General features: G+C 37.9%; 1 protein-coding gene across 24 annotated transcripts in view; it reads right to left on the bottom strand.

The window, feature by feature from the left end:
* The window catches only part of LRRFIP2 (LRR binding FLII interacting protein 2), an 88,533-nt gene that overhangs the window by 875 nt on the left and 67,030 nt on the right, over positions 1 to 20,628 (bottom strand). For 11 of the 24 annotated variants that reach the window (XM_079115886.1, XM_079115889.1, XM_079115869.1 and 8 more), the window contains 8 exons: positions 20,182 to 20,352; positions 17,673 to 17,765; positions 14,987 to 15,079; positions 9,578 to 9,676; positions 9,181 to 9,313; positions 6,600 to 6,649; positions 3,450 to 3,570; positions 745 to 824 (listed from right to left, as the gene is read on the bottom strand). In XM_079115886.1, the coding sequence (XP_078972012.1) occupies positions 745 to 824; positions 3,450 to 3,570; positions 6,600 to 6,649; positions 9,181 to 9,313; positions 9,578 to 9,676; positions 14,987 to 15,079; positions 17,673 to 17,765; positions 20,182 to 20,352 (840 nt within the window). Of the gene's footprint in view, positions 1 to 744; positions 825 to 853; positions 2,559 to 3,449; positions 3,571 to 6,599; positions 6,650 to 9,180; positions 9,314 to 9,577; positions 9,677 to 14,986; positions 15,080 to 17,672; positions 17,766 to 20,181; positions 20,353 to 20,628 lie in introns of those variants that run through there. The other 13 variants (XM_079115874.1, XM_079115890.1, XM_079115878.1 and 10 more) reach the window with 4 other exon arrangements.

Here is a 20,628-nt window from a genome sequence, read left to right as displayed (position 1 = left end):
CCACAATTTGGTAGCCATGATGGAAATACAACATCATTATAATTTCTAAATAATCTAACACTAACAAGTCCTCTTGGGGTGTGTCATAGGTCCTCTCAGACTCGGCTACTATTTATAAACCAAGAACATCCCCAGAGAGGAAGATTACAGATGTAGAGTTATTATTGGGCCCCGAGTTATATGATTAAAAAAAAAAAAAAACATTAAGTGCCACAGTAGCATTCTAAGAGGAAACTTACTGGAGAAGTTTCTAGACTTTTTGAAAGTACACTAAGGGATTTTGTTAGAGGTTATGATCTTGAATTCTTTTGAATATCCAAAAAAACCAATTTTAAGTACAGTTTCCTGATTTTAGAGAAAACAAGGCTAAAGTGCCCTGCCAGATGCTCTCTGCTGGCTTCTCTATTTTAAAGAGCTTTTTTGGAGACCCAACTGCAAAGGCAACCCAAAACATGCACACCTATAATCCCAGCAACATGGGAAGCTGAGGCAGGAGGATCACAAATTCTAGATAAGCCACAGCAATTTAGCAAAACCCTGTCTCAAATTTAAAAATAAAAAGGGCTGAAAATAAAAGTCAGTAGTAGAGCATTCCTGGATTAAATCCTCAGTACCACCAAAAAAAAAAAAAAAAAGGCCCCACAGAAACCCAGGCATTCATAGAGTTGGCCACTTAGATGCAGGAAGTGGAGGTGTTTTAAAGGAAATTTAAATCACAAAGCACCATACAGAAGAAGTACTTACACTTTGCTCCAACGTGGTTATATCCTGCTCTGCTTTTGAAAGCTTAAATTTGTATTCACTAATTTGTCTATTGGCATCTCCTAGAACAGAATATAATGATGAATAATCTTCATCTTTCAAATACGAAGATGTAAAACATCAGGCAGTGACGCCCTCTGCAGCATAGAGAAATGTATCCTCCAAGACTATGAAATACAAAACACAGCAATTGCAACATCTCCAGCAGCCCAGATGACAGGCTGTTGAAGCTCTAGCATTTATGTTGCAACACCATCCCTTGAATTGGAAGTTCAGAGAAAAAGTCTTTCTTCGACCCTTGATCTGTGTAAGCAGAGTGTGCAGGAAGAAACCCTGCCATGGCAGCAGTGGCCCCTGCCAATTTTATCTGCAGCCCTATAATACACAGAGCTTCCATGCTCACAGAACTGGGCCTTCTGGTTCCCCAAACCCAACCCTATACCTCCCACCTCCCAGGTTCTGCTTCTGCTCCCCCAAACCTCAAGTGACCTTTCATCTCTTCCATGACTCTCCTTAGTTAACTGTAACTTCTCCTTCCCTTGTGGCACTTTATTTGCTTTTTATGACATTTATTGTTTTCAAATTGTGTGTGTGTGTGTGTGTGTGTGTGTGTGTGAGGGGCCCTGTCTTAGCCTTCTTAAATCTACCTCTGTACTTAGCCAAAGGCTTTGCACACAGTGAATGCTTCAGTAAGTATTTGCTAGAAGAAATGCTTTTTAATAACAGGCTGTGATAACATGTTGTGGGTAGAGCTAAGAATCATTAGATGTAAGTATGACCTAAGAAATAAATCCCTTAAAATGGGAAATTGAGAAATAATCGGGGAAGGGAATAAAATTTCCCTCAGGAGCCCAAATTTAACAAAAATCACCCTGTGAAATGATTATAGAATCATAAAGCTTGAAGGAATAAAGTAAATCTAACTTACAAAAAGAAATATTCAAATAACCTAAAAACTTTTCTATATTTCCACATGGCCAAGATTATAACTGCTTATACTATCTTCAATGTTTGGAATTGTACAGTTGCTCTCACCTTTCATGGGGTGATATAAAGCCACCCTGAAAGTGAAGAGAGCCGGTTCCAAATTGACAAGCTCTAAAACAGAAGCTTTAGGATCTTGTTTTTCAATTCTTATCCCCAGCAACCTATTGATTACCAAAATGTGCTGCTTCCTTCTCACTTTTCAACCCACTCATTCCTTCCTGTTTACAAAAGTATAAGTGCCTTGTCTCAGTCATTTCATGTGTCATTTCATTCCAAAGCACCATGTCTGCCAAGGCCCTGTTGAAAGCCAAGAGTTGCCTGGGCCCCCCTTCCTGGCCTTCTGGTCCAAGGGAGCTGCTCGCTTTTGTCTTCAGCAGCCAGGCCTGGCATTTCCACAGTCCTGCTCAGCAAACTTTGTTCTATGCCTCCCTGCTGGGGACTTTTTCCTTCTGCAAAAATCAACACCCATTTGGCTCTAAAAAATAGTCGCACATAAATGCCAGCCCATTTCTCTTCAACTCCTGAATTTGCTGCTTGTAGGCCCAACTCAAATTTCTCCTTTCCTTCAGAAGTCACTGTACTGATTCAGGCTCACCATCATATCTTCCTAACTAGCCAGCCCCCTCTTATCCTGTCCCTGTCTTCATCTACCCTCCTCACTGAAATGATATTCTGGAATAAAGCATTCACCAGAAAACATCATTAGGGTTTTAGCTGATTCCAAAAGAGGAAGTAATACTAACTTCAAAAGTTGGTACTAATAAACTTTCATTCAAAAAGTCTTCTTTATTTGGCCTCAGATTATTTACCTGAAAAAGTCATGGAATTGTCAAGATTTTAAAATCAGTTATCAGGAAAGCTATTTAAATTGGAAAAATCGAAGTCTTCTCCTGTCTACAAATTATGTCATCACCAACAAAAGCAAACTAAACACCAATGGCTGCTGAAATCTCTGAACTATGGGATTTAATATGAATGCTATAGGCACATAAAAATAATACGGAGTCAAAAGTAGAAAAGAAGCAATGCTGGAATAATTCGGTAAACTTAATACACTAGACATTGTGGGTCTTGTATAGACTAGACTTGTGATCTTTTTAAAATTCCATCTAGAGATTAATTTGAGTTAAAAATACTTCTAGAAAAAATCTGAAACTACTAAACATTGGTGTTAGTCCCAAATCTCTAATTATCCAAGATAAATTCCACAAAACTTTAATGGGGGCAAGGTGCTGCATGGGAGCTTAAAGATGACACATGGTAGGGCTGGGGTTGTAGCTCAGTGGTAGAGTGCTTGCCTTGCATGTGAGGCACTGGGTTCAATCCTCAGAACCACAAAAAAATAAGTTAATTAAGATATTGTGTCCATCTACAACTAAAACATTAAACCAACAAAAAGATGGCACATGGGTGTGACAAAGGACACAGTGTCAGGTTGTCAAAGGCATTTCACAACTTGCAAAAGGCTCCTAGAAACCCCTTTGCCCAGAAAGGGCAAGAGAGCAAGAAGGTGTCCTCTCACATGCCCGAAGGCCATAGGCCAGTGTAGCCTCTGCTTGGCTGCTTTACTGACTGCTCTCTACTGACTAGACTAACCAATGATCGAGAAAAGTGAGGATGAGAACCCAGCAACCTGCTCACAATCCCCCTCTGGGGACACACTACATATAGATGGGACTGGCCTGTCCCCTAGTACCTACTCTGCATTTCGATGAACTGCAAGTCTGAGCCATTCTGCAGTCCTGCCAGGTCACCCGCTGTGCCATCATTCCTGGAGCACTTCTGCCGTTCTTCTTCTAACTGCAGCTTCAGTTTTCTAATCTGCAATGGAAATAAAGGTCACCGCAAGACCCAGTGTCTCAAATGAGGCAGATGCCTGGCCCAGTGGCCATTACACAGAACAAAACAGATCCTCATCATATTGGCCATACACATCATTCCATTCAGAAACGATTTTCTTGAGTGCCTACTATGGGCACGGTTCTAGGTAGTAGAGATAAGCTCTGAATAAGTATAAAAGGGAGTGAGCCCCAAGAGCAGGTGTCCCAATAAAAACAGCCATATTTTATTATTTTATTATTATAGAACATACATCTCATGGGTATTTTATTAAAAATGGAACATTTCACAAACAGTTAAAATTTATTATCATCCCCAGCAATGTTTAATTTGAGATAAGTTAAATAATCTTATTTAGAAAGCTTTCTGTATACAAAAATGATTGGAAACATACAAGTGGCTTCCCAACTGTCCTCACCTCTAGCAACAGGAGTCAAGAGGAAGCCTGTCCCTAAGACTAAGTTTGCCACTGCCCTCATGGGGAAAGGGTGAGCTCTGTACTGGACTAAACCCACACTTCCCAGACACCTCTGACCTTTCAACATTGAAAGGCCAGCACTCTCTGCCTTGAGGAAACCTATTATGTCCATTTTGAAAAGGGCTGTCCTTCCTCTTCTGCACTCTTCACCCATAAGACTTGGTATAACCCATAACCATCATCCCCTAACATTCCCAGTGCCAGAAACTCTTCTGTGCCCTCTAGAAGGGTCGGTGCATCTGCAGCAAGCCCCGCCTCCTTCGGCATCTTCTCTGAGTATTCCCTTTACCCCAATGCTCTCATCTGCTTTCTTCTGGAGCCAACCAAGCACTGGATGGGTTTTTTGTTTTGTTTTGTTTTGTTTTTTTCCTTCCACAGCCTCCTACCACTGAACCTGGAAATGAATAGGTGTCTTCTTGCTTTCCGTGCTGGTGCTGAATTATTCTACCCCCATTCTCCCTAAAGGTACAGTACTTACTTTCATCTCTTCAAATCACATACACTATACCATCTCCCTCTCCATACAGCCATCATCCTACTCCATTAGCATTTAAGCTCCTGAGCTGCACTCCCTCAAGACCACCCATCTTCATTCTCAACAATTTCAAGAAACATCTAAGTAGAGGCTCTTGGACTTGTCTCTCAGTTTCTGGAACACCTCCTCTGCAGCCACTCATGCCACAGTCATAGACTAGATCTCAACATCACAGAATAGTCCCTATACAATTCAGCTCCCAGCATCCTCCTTCACCACGAATCCTAATCTTTCTAGCTCATTAGCTCTAGACCCTATCGTCAACATCCTTCAACAACCCTGTACTTCTAATCTGCTGATCCCATCATCTTTTTACAGTGCCTTGATGTTTTCCTGGATGTCCTCTCAACCCTCCTCATCCATTTTAATTTCTAGGGCCATTATTCTCATCATTCTCTTCTACACTCCTTCACCTCCCTTGCCCCATTATACTTGCCTGCTAAAATCTAATTCCCTCTTCAATCATGCCTATACCCATACAGCTGACTGTAGCTGGTGAAACACTTATAATAAATGCATTCACACAAACCTTTAACATAACATATAATTTACTTCTTAAGTACATTCACTGTTTATTGTCTCTGATCTCTTCCCTCTACAGTGTAAGATCCATTGGGACAGAGACTGTTTCTGAACTGATTTATTCACTTAAATATCCCAAGTGTGTAGAATAGTGAATGTTAAATAGTGACATCTCTCTCGACATTTGTTGAATGACTGACTAGGAGTAAGGGAGAAAGTCCATATTTTCCCAGAAAATTCCCAGAAGTTCCTAGAACTGACAGGGTCCAGTGTCATGCAATAAAACTTCAAAACATATCACTGAAATTTTAAAACACTAGGGAAAAAGAGAATAGAACAAGAGCTTCCAGAAGTAGGGGAAATATGTCACCTACAAAAGATTAAAATATCAAAATGTCCTTAAAATTCTAAACAACTGCACTAGAAGACAGAGGATTTTTTTTTTTAAATCCAAAAGAAAATGCTGCAGACCAGAATTAGATACTGTTAATCAAATGAGAGTAAAATAAAGACACTTTCAGGCCTGCAACATCATGAAACTTAACAGCCCACATACCCTTTCCTCAGGAAGTTATGGAAGGAAGATACACCAAAATAAGAGAATAAATAGAGGAGGAGGAAGGCATCGGACTGGGAAAAGGGAATCAAGCCCAAATAGTAGGTAGAGAAAAGTCCCCTGTGCCAAGGCAGCACGATCACATCTGCATGAGGAAGGTGCGAGCCATTAGTTTAGAAAGGAGCAAGTCAGAGCCAAGATTCATGAAGACAAAACAAGAGAATAGGTGGTGCATGTGAAAACCCCAAGAGTGGGTTTAAACTATTGTTCAAAACTCTGTAGCTAAATTAACGATAAACACAAAAATAACCAGGAAAATGAAATGAAAATAAAAACCACAGTAACAACAAATGATTGTGAAAGAGATGAAAGGCAAGCCTAGACTGTCACATAGCTCCCCTGTGAGTAGTGTTTAGAAGTCCTGATGACATAAGCAGACTAGTGTTAGGCTGTTCCTTCATTAGGAGGACACGAGGATGGGAAGTATGCATGTTTGTGACAGGGACAGAGGATGAAAGACAGCTAAGTTCTCATGTTCCACTGAGGAATGCCAATAGATAATGCCTAAAACAAAACGATCAAGAAGCAATATAAGCTAGTTATACATCAAAAGAGTAAGCTAAAAGAATGGAATAGAAATGGCGAGAGCTGATAGAGGAGTCAGGAAAGGATTGCTGTTTTCACTTGCTTTGTCTGTAAACTCAATATCTCATCAGAGATAGTGTCCTATAAATTTTACGAGTAAGAAACAACAAAGACACAAAATGTGAACTCTCTTTTTATCTTTTAAATCTCACTTAAGTTCTGAGGTTTAAAATAAGCACATTTCCAATTACCAATGAACATTTTAGTTTATTAACATTTTACTATGTAACTTAGGTGAAATTAACAATACCTTCTAAAAAGAAGAAAGACTTTACCTGTGATAGTAGCTCTTCCTTTTCTCCAGCAAGTTTCTGTAGCCTTACATCTGAAACAAATAAAAAGGCTGTACACTAAATTTGTAATGAAGTAGTATATAAACAATTGAGAATAATTCTTTGGGCTGGGGATACAGCTCAGTTGGTAAAGTGCTTGCTTTGCAAGCACAAGGCCCTGGGTTCAATCCCTAGCACCACACACAAAAAAAAAAAAAAAAAGAAGAAGAAGAATACCTCAAACTCAAATAGCAAACATCTGATAAGTTACGTTACTTATAGCTCCAAACATGAAAAGAAATAAAGGCTTTTGTACTATTACAGAAGACTACTTAATTATCCCAAATGTATTTCCACACACTGATATTTATCAGGGCACCAAATGCAACATTTGCTCCCAAAGCAGTGATTTTTCCAGTTAAGGACAAACTGAAGCACAAAAGAGACCATTTCCTTGTTTCCAAAATTTACAAACATTCACCAGTAGACAGACAACTCAAATGCCAATGGGAGTCCCACAGGCTTCCGCTCTTAGTGAGAGAGATCAAAATTTGTGAAAGACAGGGACTGGGCAAGGGCAAGCTAGAGCAAAGAAAACAGAGGAACACAATGCTGGAAGGAGCAAAGTGCACAAAAATGAGTGGTGGGGGTGGAGCTCTAAGATGGGGGCAGCCATGGGCAAATCTGAAGCTGGGAAGCAGGGTCATTAGGGCTTGTCTCCAGCCTGTGGAGTGTGTTGCTTCTTCCTAATCAGGCATTAATATAAACCCTGTGATAATTTGGATGTGAAGTGTCCCCTGAAAAGCTCATGTGTCAGAAACAAGATCCTCAATGTAGCAAGGTTCTGAGGAAAAAAGATTGGATTATGAGAGCTGTGACCTCAGCAGTGAACTAATCTGTCTGATGGTTTAATCATTTAAATGAACTACTGGGTGGTAACTGTAAGCAGGTGGGGCATAGATGGAGGAAGTGAGTCACTGGAATGATGTCTTGTCCCTGGCTCCTTGCTTATTCCCGCCCTCCCTCCCTCTCTACTTCCTGGCCACCATGACCTAAGAAGCTTTCCTCCACTACGCCCCTTCCACTATGATGTTCTGTCTTACCATAGAGCAATAGAGCTAGCAGACCACAGACTGAAACTTCTGAAACCATGAGCCAAAATAAGTCCTTCCTCTTCCAAATTGTTCTTTTTGGGTTATTTTGTTCACAGTGATGAAAAGCTTAGTAACATAGGCCCCTTGGTCTGAGGAGACCACTGTAATTCAGTTAAAGAAGCAGTCTAATACTGGTCAACCACACCTCACAATCACTGAGGGTCATAGCCAAATACAAGTTCTGTTTTCTTTAGCACTTTGCAAACAGGCAGAAGAAATACTTTGAGCTGCCCAAAGACATCTACCTATTACATTCTCTAGATCTTTCCTCTCATCCACCCAGCATCTTCTTCTTTATCAAAGTACCCTATAATTACATTTTAGAAATTCTGCATATTAAAGAACCTGCTTACTAACTTTAAAATTTTTTTTCAGCTTGTGCCATCTCCTGCTCCTTTAGGAAACCTCGGCATATATAAAAGCAATATGAACTTTTGCTTCATGGTCAAGACAGAGTCAGAGGCTGTTGATAGGGGCAACTTGTCTGTTTTCTTTTTCCATGACTATACTGCCTCATCTTGATTTATAAGCAAAACTTGGAAAACCTACAAAATAAATGTTTTGCGGTTTATCTAGAACTAATATAGAAAATATTGCTGTTATTTTTGGTGAAGAAAATCAATTTTGTATAGTTTATCTCAATCTAAATAAAATGTGAATTTTGTTTATAAAAAAAAAAAGCAATATGAAAAAGGTGAAAGGATTGTTTTTTAATAGGTCAAAGGGAGTTGATGATATAGTAACTATCTGTGTTATTCTCCTTCCTTTAGAGTAGGATTCTTAGGGACATGGGATGGGCACCCTTGGTGGTTTCCTTGGGAGAGGTGTCACTAGGTTCTCAGAGTGACATTTAAGAGGTCCAGATTTTAAAAGGCTTAGAAGCCCTGCTCTAGAAATTGCAGGCCTCTGATACCTATCTTCTTGATCATCTATTTCTTGCCTTAAGAAATGTGAAGGCAAAGAGTTACAAAACCCTGGGATAAATAATGGAACACAAAACCAGATGTTCCAGGAAGAAAAAAACTAAAAATACACTTGGGAAGTTGTCTGCCAACCCACAGGCTCCCTGGGATGGACATGATTGACTTTTTAAGTGAAAAGCACTAGGTGAGACCCACGGTGTTTCCATGCTGGGGCCCTGTAGCTACACTTAGCTGCCTCTCGATGACTCAGATGCTGGTTTCCCAATATCAAAGATGTCTATAGCTCAGTCGGTAGAGTGCTTGCCTTGCAAGCACAAGGCCCTGGGTTCGATCCCCAGCACCGCAAAAAAAAAACAGATGTCTAAAGATAATGTGTCCAGATCTTCCTGTTAAGGATACAGACAAGTTTCAGATGACCCTTATCCTGTTTTTGTTTTCCAAGCTGGGTTATGAACAAGCTAGAAGTCTAACAACATTGATCCAAGATAAAATAACAACCAGTCTTACCTAGTGGCCCTTCTCCTGCCGACTCCAGGACCTGAGCAGCTTTCTGAGACACAACAGTAATGGCACCAACCACTGGTTCATGATTGACATCACCATTGGGAGTGCCATCAGGGATTATAACTAAACCATGTTTCTGTGGGGAAGAAAAAACCCACCATCACAAAAGATGGCCCACATAGAAGCAGGAAGCTCTGTGAGGTAACTCTGCAACAATGTAGGTTTGCCCTGAGTAAAACCTAGTTAGAATCAATTACATGGAATATAAAACTCTGCGAAGGAAATGACTTAATCAAACCCAATAAAAACTGTCTTTTGTATTCAGGCTAGGAAAGATGACAGGATGAAAGGAAGACAGTAAAGCAGCGAGGAAACTGAGTTCCAGCTCATGCTCACGTACCTCTCCTGTCACTGTCTCCTGTAGGTCAGCCAACTCCTCTCTGAGCGTATCTCGCTCATTCCTAAGGCAGGCAATGTATTCTTTCTGTTTCTCTAGGGCCTGGTTTTAGGAAGGGTAGCAAAGGAAAGAATGGCACAGAAAAAGAGCAAGTGAAAGGTAACTAATTCAAATAAGCAAAGATAAGGCATAAAAAGCAAGGAAGCCCTTGGAAACAAGCAGTCAGGGGAGGAAACAGTTATAGGGATATTCATCTGCAGAAGAGAGCTTTAGTAGAAATTTGTTCTCATGCATAAATTTAGCAAAACATGCTTATCACATCAAGCAGGAAAACAAATCTTTCTTTTCCAGTCAATGAAGAAAACAGGAAAAGGAAGATGAAGACAGCAGTAAGAGTTAAAATTTTCCTTACTGACCTCCTTAGTACATTTTCATTTGATCAACAACAAGGAGTATTTCATATTTAACTAAAATAACTTATCAAGAATATATCTGATCTTTTAAAATAAAAATTTGGTTTTGGAAGAAAAATAACCAGTATACTTAAGTTATGTTCATTAAATATTGGCTGTATGATTGTTCTCCAAGTAGTGTTGCAAAATACTCAAATACCACTTAATCCAAAATAGTTAGTCTCCAAAGGAATTTTCCAGGATTTCTGTTAATTAAATACAATTAAGATTCATTTGGTTTTCGGATGTACTTTCAAAATGTGAAAAACAAAAATAAAACATTGACAAAATAAATATAGCCCACCTATGGAGGCTGGTAGATTTTGGGTTCCTGGATGAAGCTTTTAGGTCCTGGCACACACTTAATTTACCCATACCTCAATTCCCTCATCTGAAAAAACAGTAGGGATAGCAGTAGTGCCCACCCCATGGGAGGAGGTTTAAAGGGGTCTTATCCTCATTTTATAGATCAGAAAATTCAGGCTCAGAAAAGTTTGGGGGGGGTGTCTTTTTTTATTCCCCAAAGTCACAGTAAATGGCAAGACCAGAAAATTAATCCAGTTCTTTTTGGTTCCAAAACTCTTACAATTTTTTATATCACAGTCCTACAGAGGTTGCATTATGTTACTTGATTATTGTCCCAAATGATGCTACAAAAGTAGACCACAGAGCAGTCCTTTCTTATCCAATTGCAACGTCAATATCTAACTTACTTTTACAATTTACATTCATTATTATATGATATGTCTCAAGTCTACCTATAAATTAACTTGAGTTTCTAGCACCATATGGCCTTTTTTCTAACACTTGGGGCTAGTATAAACACTCTACTACATTATTAACAAATGGAACATCAGAAGAACAAAGCCCAGTGGTACTTTCCCATCAGCTGATAGTCACTTTAATTTCTGCCAGGTTAGGTACTTTTGGTTATTGGTATTTGCATGCATAGTTATGCCATGCATAACCACATATAACTGAGTAAATGATCACTGTCACAACATGCTCATATAAACAATGCCATTGACTGTAAAAAACCACTTAGGAACAGACCAATTTGAAACTAGGAATTCTAGCAAATGCTAGGACATGACATTTGCTCCTCTTTCCACATTTGTAGTACTGGGTTTTATTTTTACTTTTAGACTTTTTAATTTTATCTTCCCAAAATTGTAGATGGGAAAATAAAATATATCCTGTATATCTGTCCATTTCACCACAAAGTTTGAAAAATACCAAAATATCTTATAATTGGTCAAATGTATTCATGCTGGATTTGCAAGCCTGTGGCATTACCTGACCATATATAACAACTACCCTTGTGTTTGCATACAACAATAGTTGCTACAGTTGATTTTTTTTTAGAGTAAAAAGTACAGGTTTGTGGAGATCTAAATAATTCTTTATCCCTGACCTAACCTCAAATTCTAGCATCAAAGAGCCAAATGGAGATATATGATATATATATATGGCTGAACTTTGAGGCAACAGGTTAAATCTCCATATAATTGCACTGGGCCATAAATATCTTAGAATGGGAACAAGTTTATGCTGGGTTAACCAGACACACAGGACCTTTGCATGCACTTACTCTACATATGGACACTTGTGGAGAACTGCAGTGGAGCTAGAGGCAAGACCACTAAGGCTCAATGAAGGAACAACTAGAAAAAACTAAACTCTAACCTGGGAATAGTGGAGATACTTCAGCATGAAGTCACTAAATCTGAATCTTGGAAATGAAGCTAGAGACAAGTGATGCATTAGGTAGTCACTGACCATAACTGAAATGTATCTTAAAAACATTAGGAGGGGACCACCTCACATCCATTAGAATGGCTAATAACAGTAAGATAATAATAGCTATTTACAGTAAGAAAATAACACATATTGGTGAAGATGTGGAGAAACTGGAATGTTTGTGCACTACCAGTGGGAATGTAAGAGGATGCAGTCACTATGGAAAACAGAATGACTGCTCCTCAAAAATTTAAACATGGAACTACTATATGATCCAGCAATTCCACTACTGGGTATTTCAAGACAATTGAAAGCATGATCTCAAAGAGATAACTGTACACCATGTCCACAGAAGCATTATTCACAACATCCAAAAGGTAGGAGCAACCCAAGTGTACATCAATGGATAAAAATGGATAAATTGTATATACATACAATGGAATATTATTCAACCTTAAAAATTAAGGACAGTCATTCTGACATATGCTACAATATTGGGGAAACTTGATAAGATTATGCTAAATTAAATAAGCCAGTTATAAAAGGACAAATGCTATATGATTCTACTTACATGCAGTACCTAGAGACAGAAAATAAAAAGGTAGCTGGCAGGAGTGGCAGTTGTTTGATGGGTACAAAGTATTAGATGGGGAAGATGAAACGTTCTGGAGATGGATGGTGGTGACAGTAACACAATACTGAGAATATATTTAAATGCCACTGAATGGTACACTTAAAAAATGGTTAAGATGGCAAATTGTATGTTGTTTGTATTTTAGCACAATTTTTCATAAAACATTCTCAAATGGCAGCAGTACAGAAATAGAAAACTCAGCTTGGGGTGGGAGTAACAAGGGTAGCAGATGTGGCCAGAAGGGAGGAGAGATCTGCTAGGTGCAATGGTGCATGCCTATAATCCCAAAAACTTAGAAGACTGAGGCAGGAGGATTACAAGTTCAAGGTCAGCCTTATTAGCATTTTAGCAAGACTGTCTCAAAATAAAAAATAAAAAGGGCTGGGGATGTGGCTCAGTGGTACAATGCCCCCAGTACCAGTGTCGGTACAGGGAAGAGAGATCCCTTTTAGGGATGGAAAAGTTTTGTATCTCTACTATATTACAGACAGTATCCTGGTTGTGATATTACACTACAGTTTCGCAAGATGTCACATTTCGCAAGACAGAGTAAAAGGCACATCGGATCTTTCTGTGTTATTTCTTATAGTTGCATGTACTCTGCAATGTTCTTAAAATAAAAAATGGTGGGTTTTTTTTGTTTGCTTGTTTGTTTGTTTTTGTACTGAGGATTGAACTCAGGGGCACTCATACCACTGAGCCACATGCCCAGTCTTATTTTGTCTTTTATTTAAAGATAGTATCACTGAGTTACTTAGCGCCTTGCTGTTGCTGAGGCTGGCTTTGAACTCACAATCCTCCTATCTCAGCCTCCAAAGCCTCTAGGATTACAGGCATGTACCACCACACCCAGCAAAAAAATGTTTAATTTTAAGAAGTCAAAGGAATGCATAATTACATAGCCACAGGATAAAGACTTCCAGTTATTCATTCAACATAATGTGCAGACAATTAAAAAGCCAAGTAATTTGTATCTTAACCATTGGCATGTCTTTTTGGTAGCAAAGAACATTTTGTTGGACTGAATGTTTTAAGGTTTTCCAAGACTGGTCCACAATGCTCAGTTTCAGACGCAGAGACAACTATACAAATTAGAAGCCCTGGACCTGCAGATCTGTGCTAAAGGAAATTATGTAAGGTCCTAAAAGAAGCCCACTGTAGATAATGACTGGATTTTTAACTATACTTTACAAATTGCCTACTTAGTGATACAATTTTTCATATCTCATTTTAAATTTCCGAAGGAAAGTTTAAATAAAATCAGTAGTTCCCAACTACAATTTCAAAATGCCTAATAGAGCATTCATCCCCTAGAAAGCTGTCCTAGATTTGGATGAAGTTTCAGAAACTCAGTAACTTAAGATCAGAAAATTAACCAAGGGGTGGGGGGGGGAGGAAAAAAATAATGGAATGAATCAAATGCCATTACTCTATGTAAATGTATGAATATGCAAATGGTATGCTGTTACTCCATGTACAAACAGAAACAACATGTATCCCATTTGTTTACAATAAAAATAAATTAAAAAAAAAAAAGAAAATTAACCAAAAGTAGATTTAGTTCTTTAAATTCTTGGTCTATGAACTCTTAAGCGGTAATATGGTTTTCCCTCATTTTTATTAATTGAGAACAAGGTACCGGACTGCTGAAAAGAATGGGATACAGCTGACCTCCAGCTGGGCATCAGAATGCCCCTAACAGCGGAGGATCTGTTCCAGAGTGTTCACATCTGGGCATGTCTCTCACCAGTGCTCCTATGGCTCTTTGCCAACATTTCTTATCCCACCTAATCTCAAAAAAAAAAAAAAAAAGAAAACAAAACAAAACTTTTCTCATTTGTTCTTTCTGTTTCCTCCACTGTAACCTTTCCCTAACAAGGTAAGCCTCTGACAACTACATAGGAGCCACTGCAGAAGAGAAAGCTCATGCCAAGAGATGAGATTGCCAGCTGAAGGACACCTGAGGTGAACTGGTGGGAAATTTTCTGTTTCCTGAGTCCTTGGAATATACCTGCAAGACTAAGCAAAAAGGCAATAAAGAACTTTTCCTTATCTGGGCTCTGCTTTAGGGAGTTCTTGGATTATAATTAGAGATGATGTCATAGTTTGGCAACTCACCCAAGTCTTACATTCCTATCAGTTTCCATAATTGAACTGATTTTAATCTCTTCCCATTTTATTCATGGAGAATTTATAAGAAGCTCATAACTCTTTCCCTATCCCCACTCCCTATCTTCCTGCTTCTTATTCAAATACTTGTAAGGATATCAAACTACCCACAGAGTATGAATTAAATGCCTGTGGCTGCTTATGGATATGAATCCTAGGGGCATGAAGGCCAACTTATTTTAAAGTTCTACTCATAGGTTTCACAAGCCCCAAGTCGGATAGAATGATGAATTCTTTCCAGGCACAGTATCAGGTTTTCCCATGGAAGTTCCTCTGTCTTCTTCTTATTCATATTTCACATTGTATAACTGCTCCAGAATAATCAAAAGGCCAGATTTTTAGGAATCCCTAAGTTAAATTCTATTGGTCTATTCCTCATCAATGAGCTTCTAACCAAAGCCCAATTTCATCTCATACCCCAATTTTTTTATCTTTCCAAAGAAGTGTCTCCTGGAGGTCAAACACTTCTTTTGTCATGGTGTCTATTTTCTGCTGCATGCGCTGATTCTCCTGTAGAGGAAGAGGGGAAGAGAAGTAATAAAAGAGCAGAAGAAAAAAGGGAGGGAATCAGAGGGAGGAAAACAGATAAAAAATAAAGCTGATAAACTTTTTAAACAGTGTGGGATAAACAAAAAATGCAAGAGTGGTTTGCTAAAAGGAAAGATGACATCCAGGGTCTTGGCAACATGAGTCTCACTGGCTTGCCCCTACAAAAGTGGGGGGTGGGGTGCCTAGGGGTGTAGCTCACTGGTAGAGTGAGTGTTTAGCATGCGCCATGCGCCAGGATCTGGGTTTGATCCTCAGCTTCGCAAAAAAAAAAAAAAAAAAAATGCAAAAGTAAGCAAGGGGACTGGGAATAACTGTTCCAACCACAGCTATGTGGCAGCAAGCCAGCCAGGGTTTCTGTGTACATACAACTCCATATGTATAACTCTCTCTCTGATAACTGCTTTTTTTCCCAAACATGGAACAACTTACATTTCTAGAAGGAAACTTAGGTTTGTTTATGAACAAATGATTCTTTTCACAGAGAACAAGTACCAGTTTTAAATTTTATTTTTTAAAACAGAACAAAAAAATGTAAGACAGACATGTATTGGCTTGATTACTTTGATTTTCTGTTAGTAGAATCTATAATAGCAAGAACATGAATTATAAAGGAAACATCAGTTAGAACAACCAGAATTTAACATGCCGCAATTCACAAAGAACTCTTTTGAGTAGGCAATGATACTTACTTTATATCCTCTCGTACTTATGTTTTTTTTTGCTATGCACTATTGGTAAATTATCACTGCCTACTTTCCCTACTCATACCTTATCTACTATATCATGAAATTTTCAATTCTGGAGACCAAAAACATTATTTGTCATACTCAAGGTATTTCAGTTATGAATAATCATGGATACTAACATCCAAAAGATCTTAAACTGTAAACATTAATAAAAAACTAAAACTAATGTATTTATATATATCTAGTACCCTGGGCTTTAAAGAAACCACAAATTATATAAATCAAACATTATAATCCTCTTAAGTGAATATATCAATTAAAAACGAGAACAGCTAACCAATCCTAATTTAAGTTACTAAATTTGAGAATCAGCTTTATTTATTCTTTATAATTTATTATGAGCACTTTTATTCTTTTGAAGTCATAAAAAAGGTGTAAGATATAGGATAGCTCTTAATTAATAAAAGAAATAATAAGTGGCTGGCATATGGACACAATGAGACAAAAGGACAAAAAGGGAAAGGATTTCACATTATTTTTAAAAAGCAGGATGCAGAATTCAGATAATATGCTGCCTATCAGACATGAAAAAATTGGAAAACTCACATATAACCTGATAGAGCCAAAGTGTTATCTGCATCTGCATTTAAAATTCACAAAATCCAGCTATGTTCATTTTTTCTTAAAAATAACAAATATAATACCAAACCATAAATGAAAAGACAGTCATTTCTTTATTAAATAGTTTCTAAAAGTTATTAATAGGGAAAGAGATTGAGACAGGTTTGAGAGGAAAAGGGTAAAGAGAGGTGTGTGTGTGTGTTGGGTGTCTAAGTCACCAGGAATGTGGAAAAGTATGGTAAGTGAGGTTTCTCCCTTTCATCATTAAAAGGGATATCACTAACATGTCATTAATATTAAATTAATATTAGATGCCATGACAACCACACCTGGATACTGGGCAGGATGCCCCTCAGACTTACTCCCTTATTCATAAAACCACATTTAAAGAATAAAACACATGCAAGGAGTAAGCTAACAAGGATGATAAATGATATCAAAAAGTTCTTGATGGGCTGCACTCCTTCCAGGAATATGATGCCAACAATATGGCACACAGAATTGCTCTACCAGCAGAAACCCGAAGCTCCACTCTAGCTGACCTTCACCTTTTTGTATAAAAGTATAGATTCAGACATTTCTTCTTTTTCACTTACCTATCTCAGAAATGTATTTACCTGAATGAAGATCAAATTTCTTAATTCTCAAGAATCATGTCATAGCATACACTAGGTTCCAAAGATTATGATGTTACTCTGTAATTCTCCCTTTTGCCTATTTTCTAAGATACCTTTAGGGAAGAATGTGCTTAGAAATAAAAGGCACTTAGCTAGGCACGATGGTGCACACCTGTAATCCCAGCCACTCAGGGGGCTGAGACAGGAGGATCTCCAGCTCAAAGCCAGCCTCAGCAATGGCGAGGTGCTAACCCACTCAGTGAGAGCCTGTCTCTAAATAAAATACAAAATAGGGCAGGGGATGTGGCTCAGTGGTTAAGTGCCCCTGAGATCAATCCCCGTACCCAAAAAAGCCAAAAATAAATAAATAAATAAATAAATAAATGGGGGAATATTTATAGGGTTCTTAGTAATAATTTGTTAAACCTGCCTTTATGTTTCATGTAAAAATTTTTAGGAGACAGTCAAATGTGAAGACATAGTGAACTCTCTGTAGCATTTTACCTTTCTTCTCCTAACACACACACACCTGCATCCTAAGCAACTCATTTTCTATCAAAATTAAGTATTCCCACAGTTCATGTACATACCTCAATAAGCTCATCTCTTTGCTGAAGTTCATGTACATACCTCAATAAGCTCATCTCTTTGCCGAAGGCCTTCTTTAAGTTCATCCACCTTATGCTCCAGTACACTACACTTATGCTTCTGCCTTTCTAATTCCTGTTGTTAAACAAAAGATATCATTTATACAGGTCATGGCACACAACAAAACTGAACATACATGATATAACACATAAGCCAAGTGTAAGTTTCAGACACATGTCTGAACTGCTGATTCATGGGAACCTAGAACAACTGTATATTCTACAGAAAGGTTTGAAAACAAAAGTTTCATCTTGTATGAGAAAGGCAAACAAGAGAACAAATTAACCACACGGGAATTTAAAAGAAAAAGTTAATCAAAGGTTGGGAAACTTTACCTATGATGATTCAAAAACCTGTAAGCAATAAGGGAAAAGGAGGCGAAAAATTAAACTATATAAAAATCAAGACTTTTAGCTGGGCATGGTGGTGCACACCTGTAATCCTAGGAACTCAGCCTGAGCAACTTAACAAGGCCCTGTCTCAAAATATAAAAAAGGGTTGGGGATGTGGCTTGGTGGTAGCATGTCCCAGGCTTTAATATCCACTACTGGAAGAAAAAAAAAAATGATGAAAAATTCTGGAGATCTGATGCACAACAATGTGAAGGAATACACTTAAAACCACTTAACCACAACCTTTAAAATTCCAGGCATGGTGGTCTATGACCGTAACCCCAGTTACTCAAGAGGCTAAAGCAGAAGAATCACTGTTCAAGGTGAGCCTAGGCAATTTAGTGAGATCTTGTGGCAAAAATAAAAAATAAAGAGGGCTAGGGATATAGCTCAGTGGTGATGCTCCTGGGTTCAATCTCCAGTACTACAAAATTAATAAGAAAATAAAATAAAATAAAACAAAATGGTTAAAATGAATTTTATGTTGTATTTTTATTGTAAAAAATACAAATTAAAAACAAAAAGCAATACGTACATATATATCGAACATAAAATGCAATGAACCCAACCATACATCCATTTAGTAGCCTAGGCATGAAGACAGAAAACTATTTTGAGTAACTTTTTAAAACAATAGTCTGGCTATATATAGCCTAGCAAAAGTAAAGGCCATTCCAAACCAAACACTTTTGACTATTTTCAGTAATTATGTATGTATTGATGTTGGTATTGCTATTTTGAGTATTGTGGAATAAAGCAGTGAGAATAGAATGTAACATAACTGCTGTCATCCCCAGTGACTCTGAGAACTAGGAACTGCAGTGTGGGAAAAAGGAGATACAGACATTAAGACAGAAGTTAAGTAAAATCCCTACGGTCCTGAATATAAACTGGGACTACCAGCATGAACTCATAATATATTCTGACATTAAAAACAAACAAACAAAAGTCCCACATACATATTTCACTGATATATCCACTGAGAAAGCCTATAAACAGTGAACAAATCAGGGACAACAAACACCCCTATCACTCACACTGCTCCACTAAAAGAGGACCAGGGCTCCTTGGACAAATGGCTAATTCTGAGTCTAGGGCAGAAAATATACAAAACGAGTCAGGAACATTTTTTCTGTCAGAAAGCAAAGAAGCTATCACAAACAATTAGACTCATCAAACATAGCTGGGAACATGAAGAGGCTCACACTAGCCAAAAGTGGGATAATTTGAGCATCAAAAAGAATAAAAGCTGCAATGCACTGAAAAAAATCAATGTTTGAAATCATGAGTTTATAATGATATTTGTAAAAGAAAACAAGGAGAGGATACTAAATAAACAACTTCCTGTTTTGAAAACTTGTAAATAAAGGCAAAGAATGAAGCCTTTATCTTGCCTTCCCTATGTAAACCCCTTTCCTATGTAACTGTTTCATCTGAATAATAAGAAATAAGGAAGGTTCTCTTTAAAGATGGACTTAAGCTAATAAAGCAAAAAAAAAAGTAAAAAGTCTACAGAATAGAAGAAAATATTTCCAAATCATGTATCTGAAAAGAGAAGTGTATCCAGAACTTATAAAAAACTCACATAGCTCAATAATAGAAAGACAAATAATCCAATCTTTAAAAATGGACAAAGGATCTGAATAGACATTTTCCCAAGGAAAATATACCAGTAAGTCCATGAAAATGTACTCCAAAGGCTATCAAGGAAATGCAAATCAAAATCATATCCACTAGGATGGCTAGAATTAAAGTCAGATAACAAAAGTATTGATGAAGATTTGAAGAAATCAGAACTGCAAACACTGCTGCTAAGAAATGTAAAACAGTGAAGCTGCTTTGGAAAATAGTCTGGCATTCCTTAATTAAATACACAGTTCCTCTAGGGCCCAACAACTTCACTCCTAAGGGTATACTCATGAGAGGAAAACGTGTTCACACAAAAAAATTTTGCACAAAATGTTTCTTGGACCATTAAGTTTTGACTAACACATCATTCCCAAGTAGGCTGTAATCACCTATCAACCTCATCACTTTTTAAATGGCTGGGTTTTATTTTCTGACCCAAGAAAATGGTATGATACAAGAGAGGCAATTACCTTTGATTTTTCTTCATTTTCTCTATAAAATTCTGCCATCTGTTCCTCCTGTTCTTCAATAACATCCTTGAGGGTGTCCACTTGGTAGATCAAATTATTCTTCTCATTGTCTAATTGTGCATTGGAAACCATGGCTTTCTTGTATTTCTCTTCCACTTCAGACAAAGACTCCTAAATGACAAAGTCATCAGTTTGATATCTAAAATACGTTCATTGAATAGTATATATGCAATATCATAGGAAATTATAGCACTGGCACAAACACAGAAAGATGCATTTTCACAAAATAACAGCAGTCTGGGAACTTTTTGTTTAGTAACATGCACATAAAACAGGAAGACAGTAATAAGCCAATAGAGCCTTTCTAAGAAATATACATCCTTTCTGCTCACCAAGAAAACAAATAAAGCAGCAATGTAGCCTCCGAAAGACGTACAGGTATGTGGA

This window comes from Sciurus vulgaris (genome assembly GCF_902686455.1).
Source record: "Sciurus vulgaris genome assembly, chromosome: 16".
In the NCBI taxonomy this organism is placed as follows: domain Eukaryota; kingdom Metazoa; phylum Chordata; class Mammalia; order Rodentia; family Sciuridae; genus Sciurus; species Sciurus vulgaris.
The sequence above is the reverse complement of the archived record's forward strand: the minus strand, read 5'-3'. Positions and strand labels throughout refer to the sequence as shown.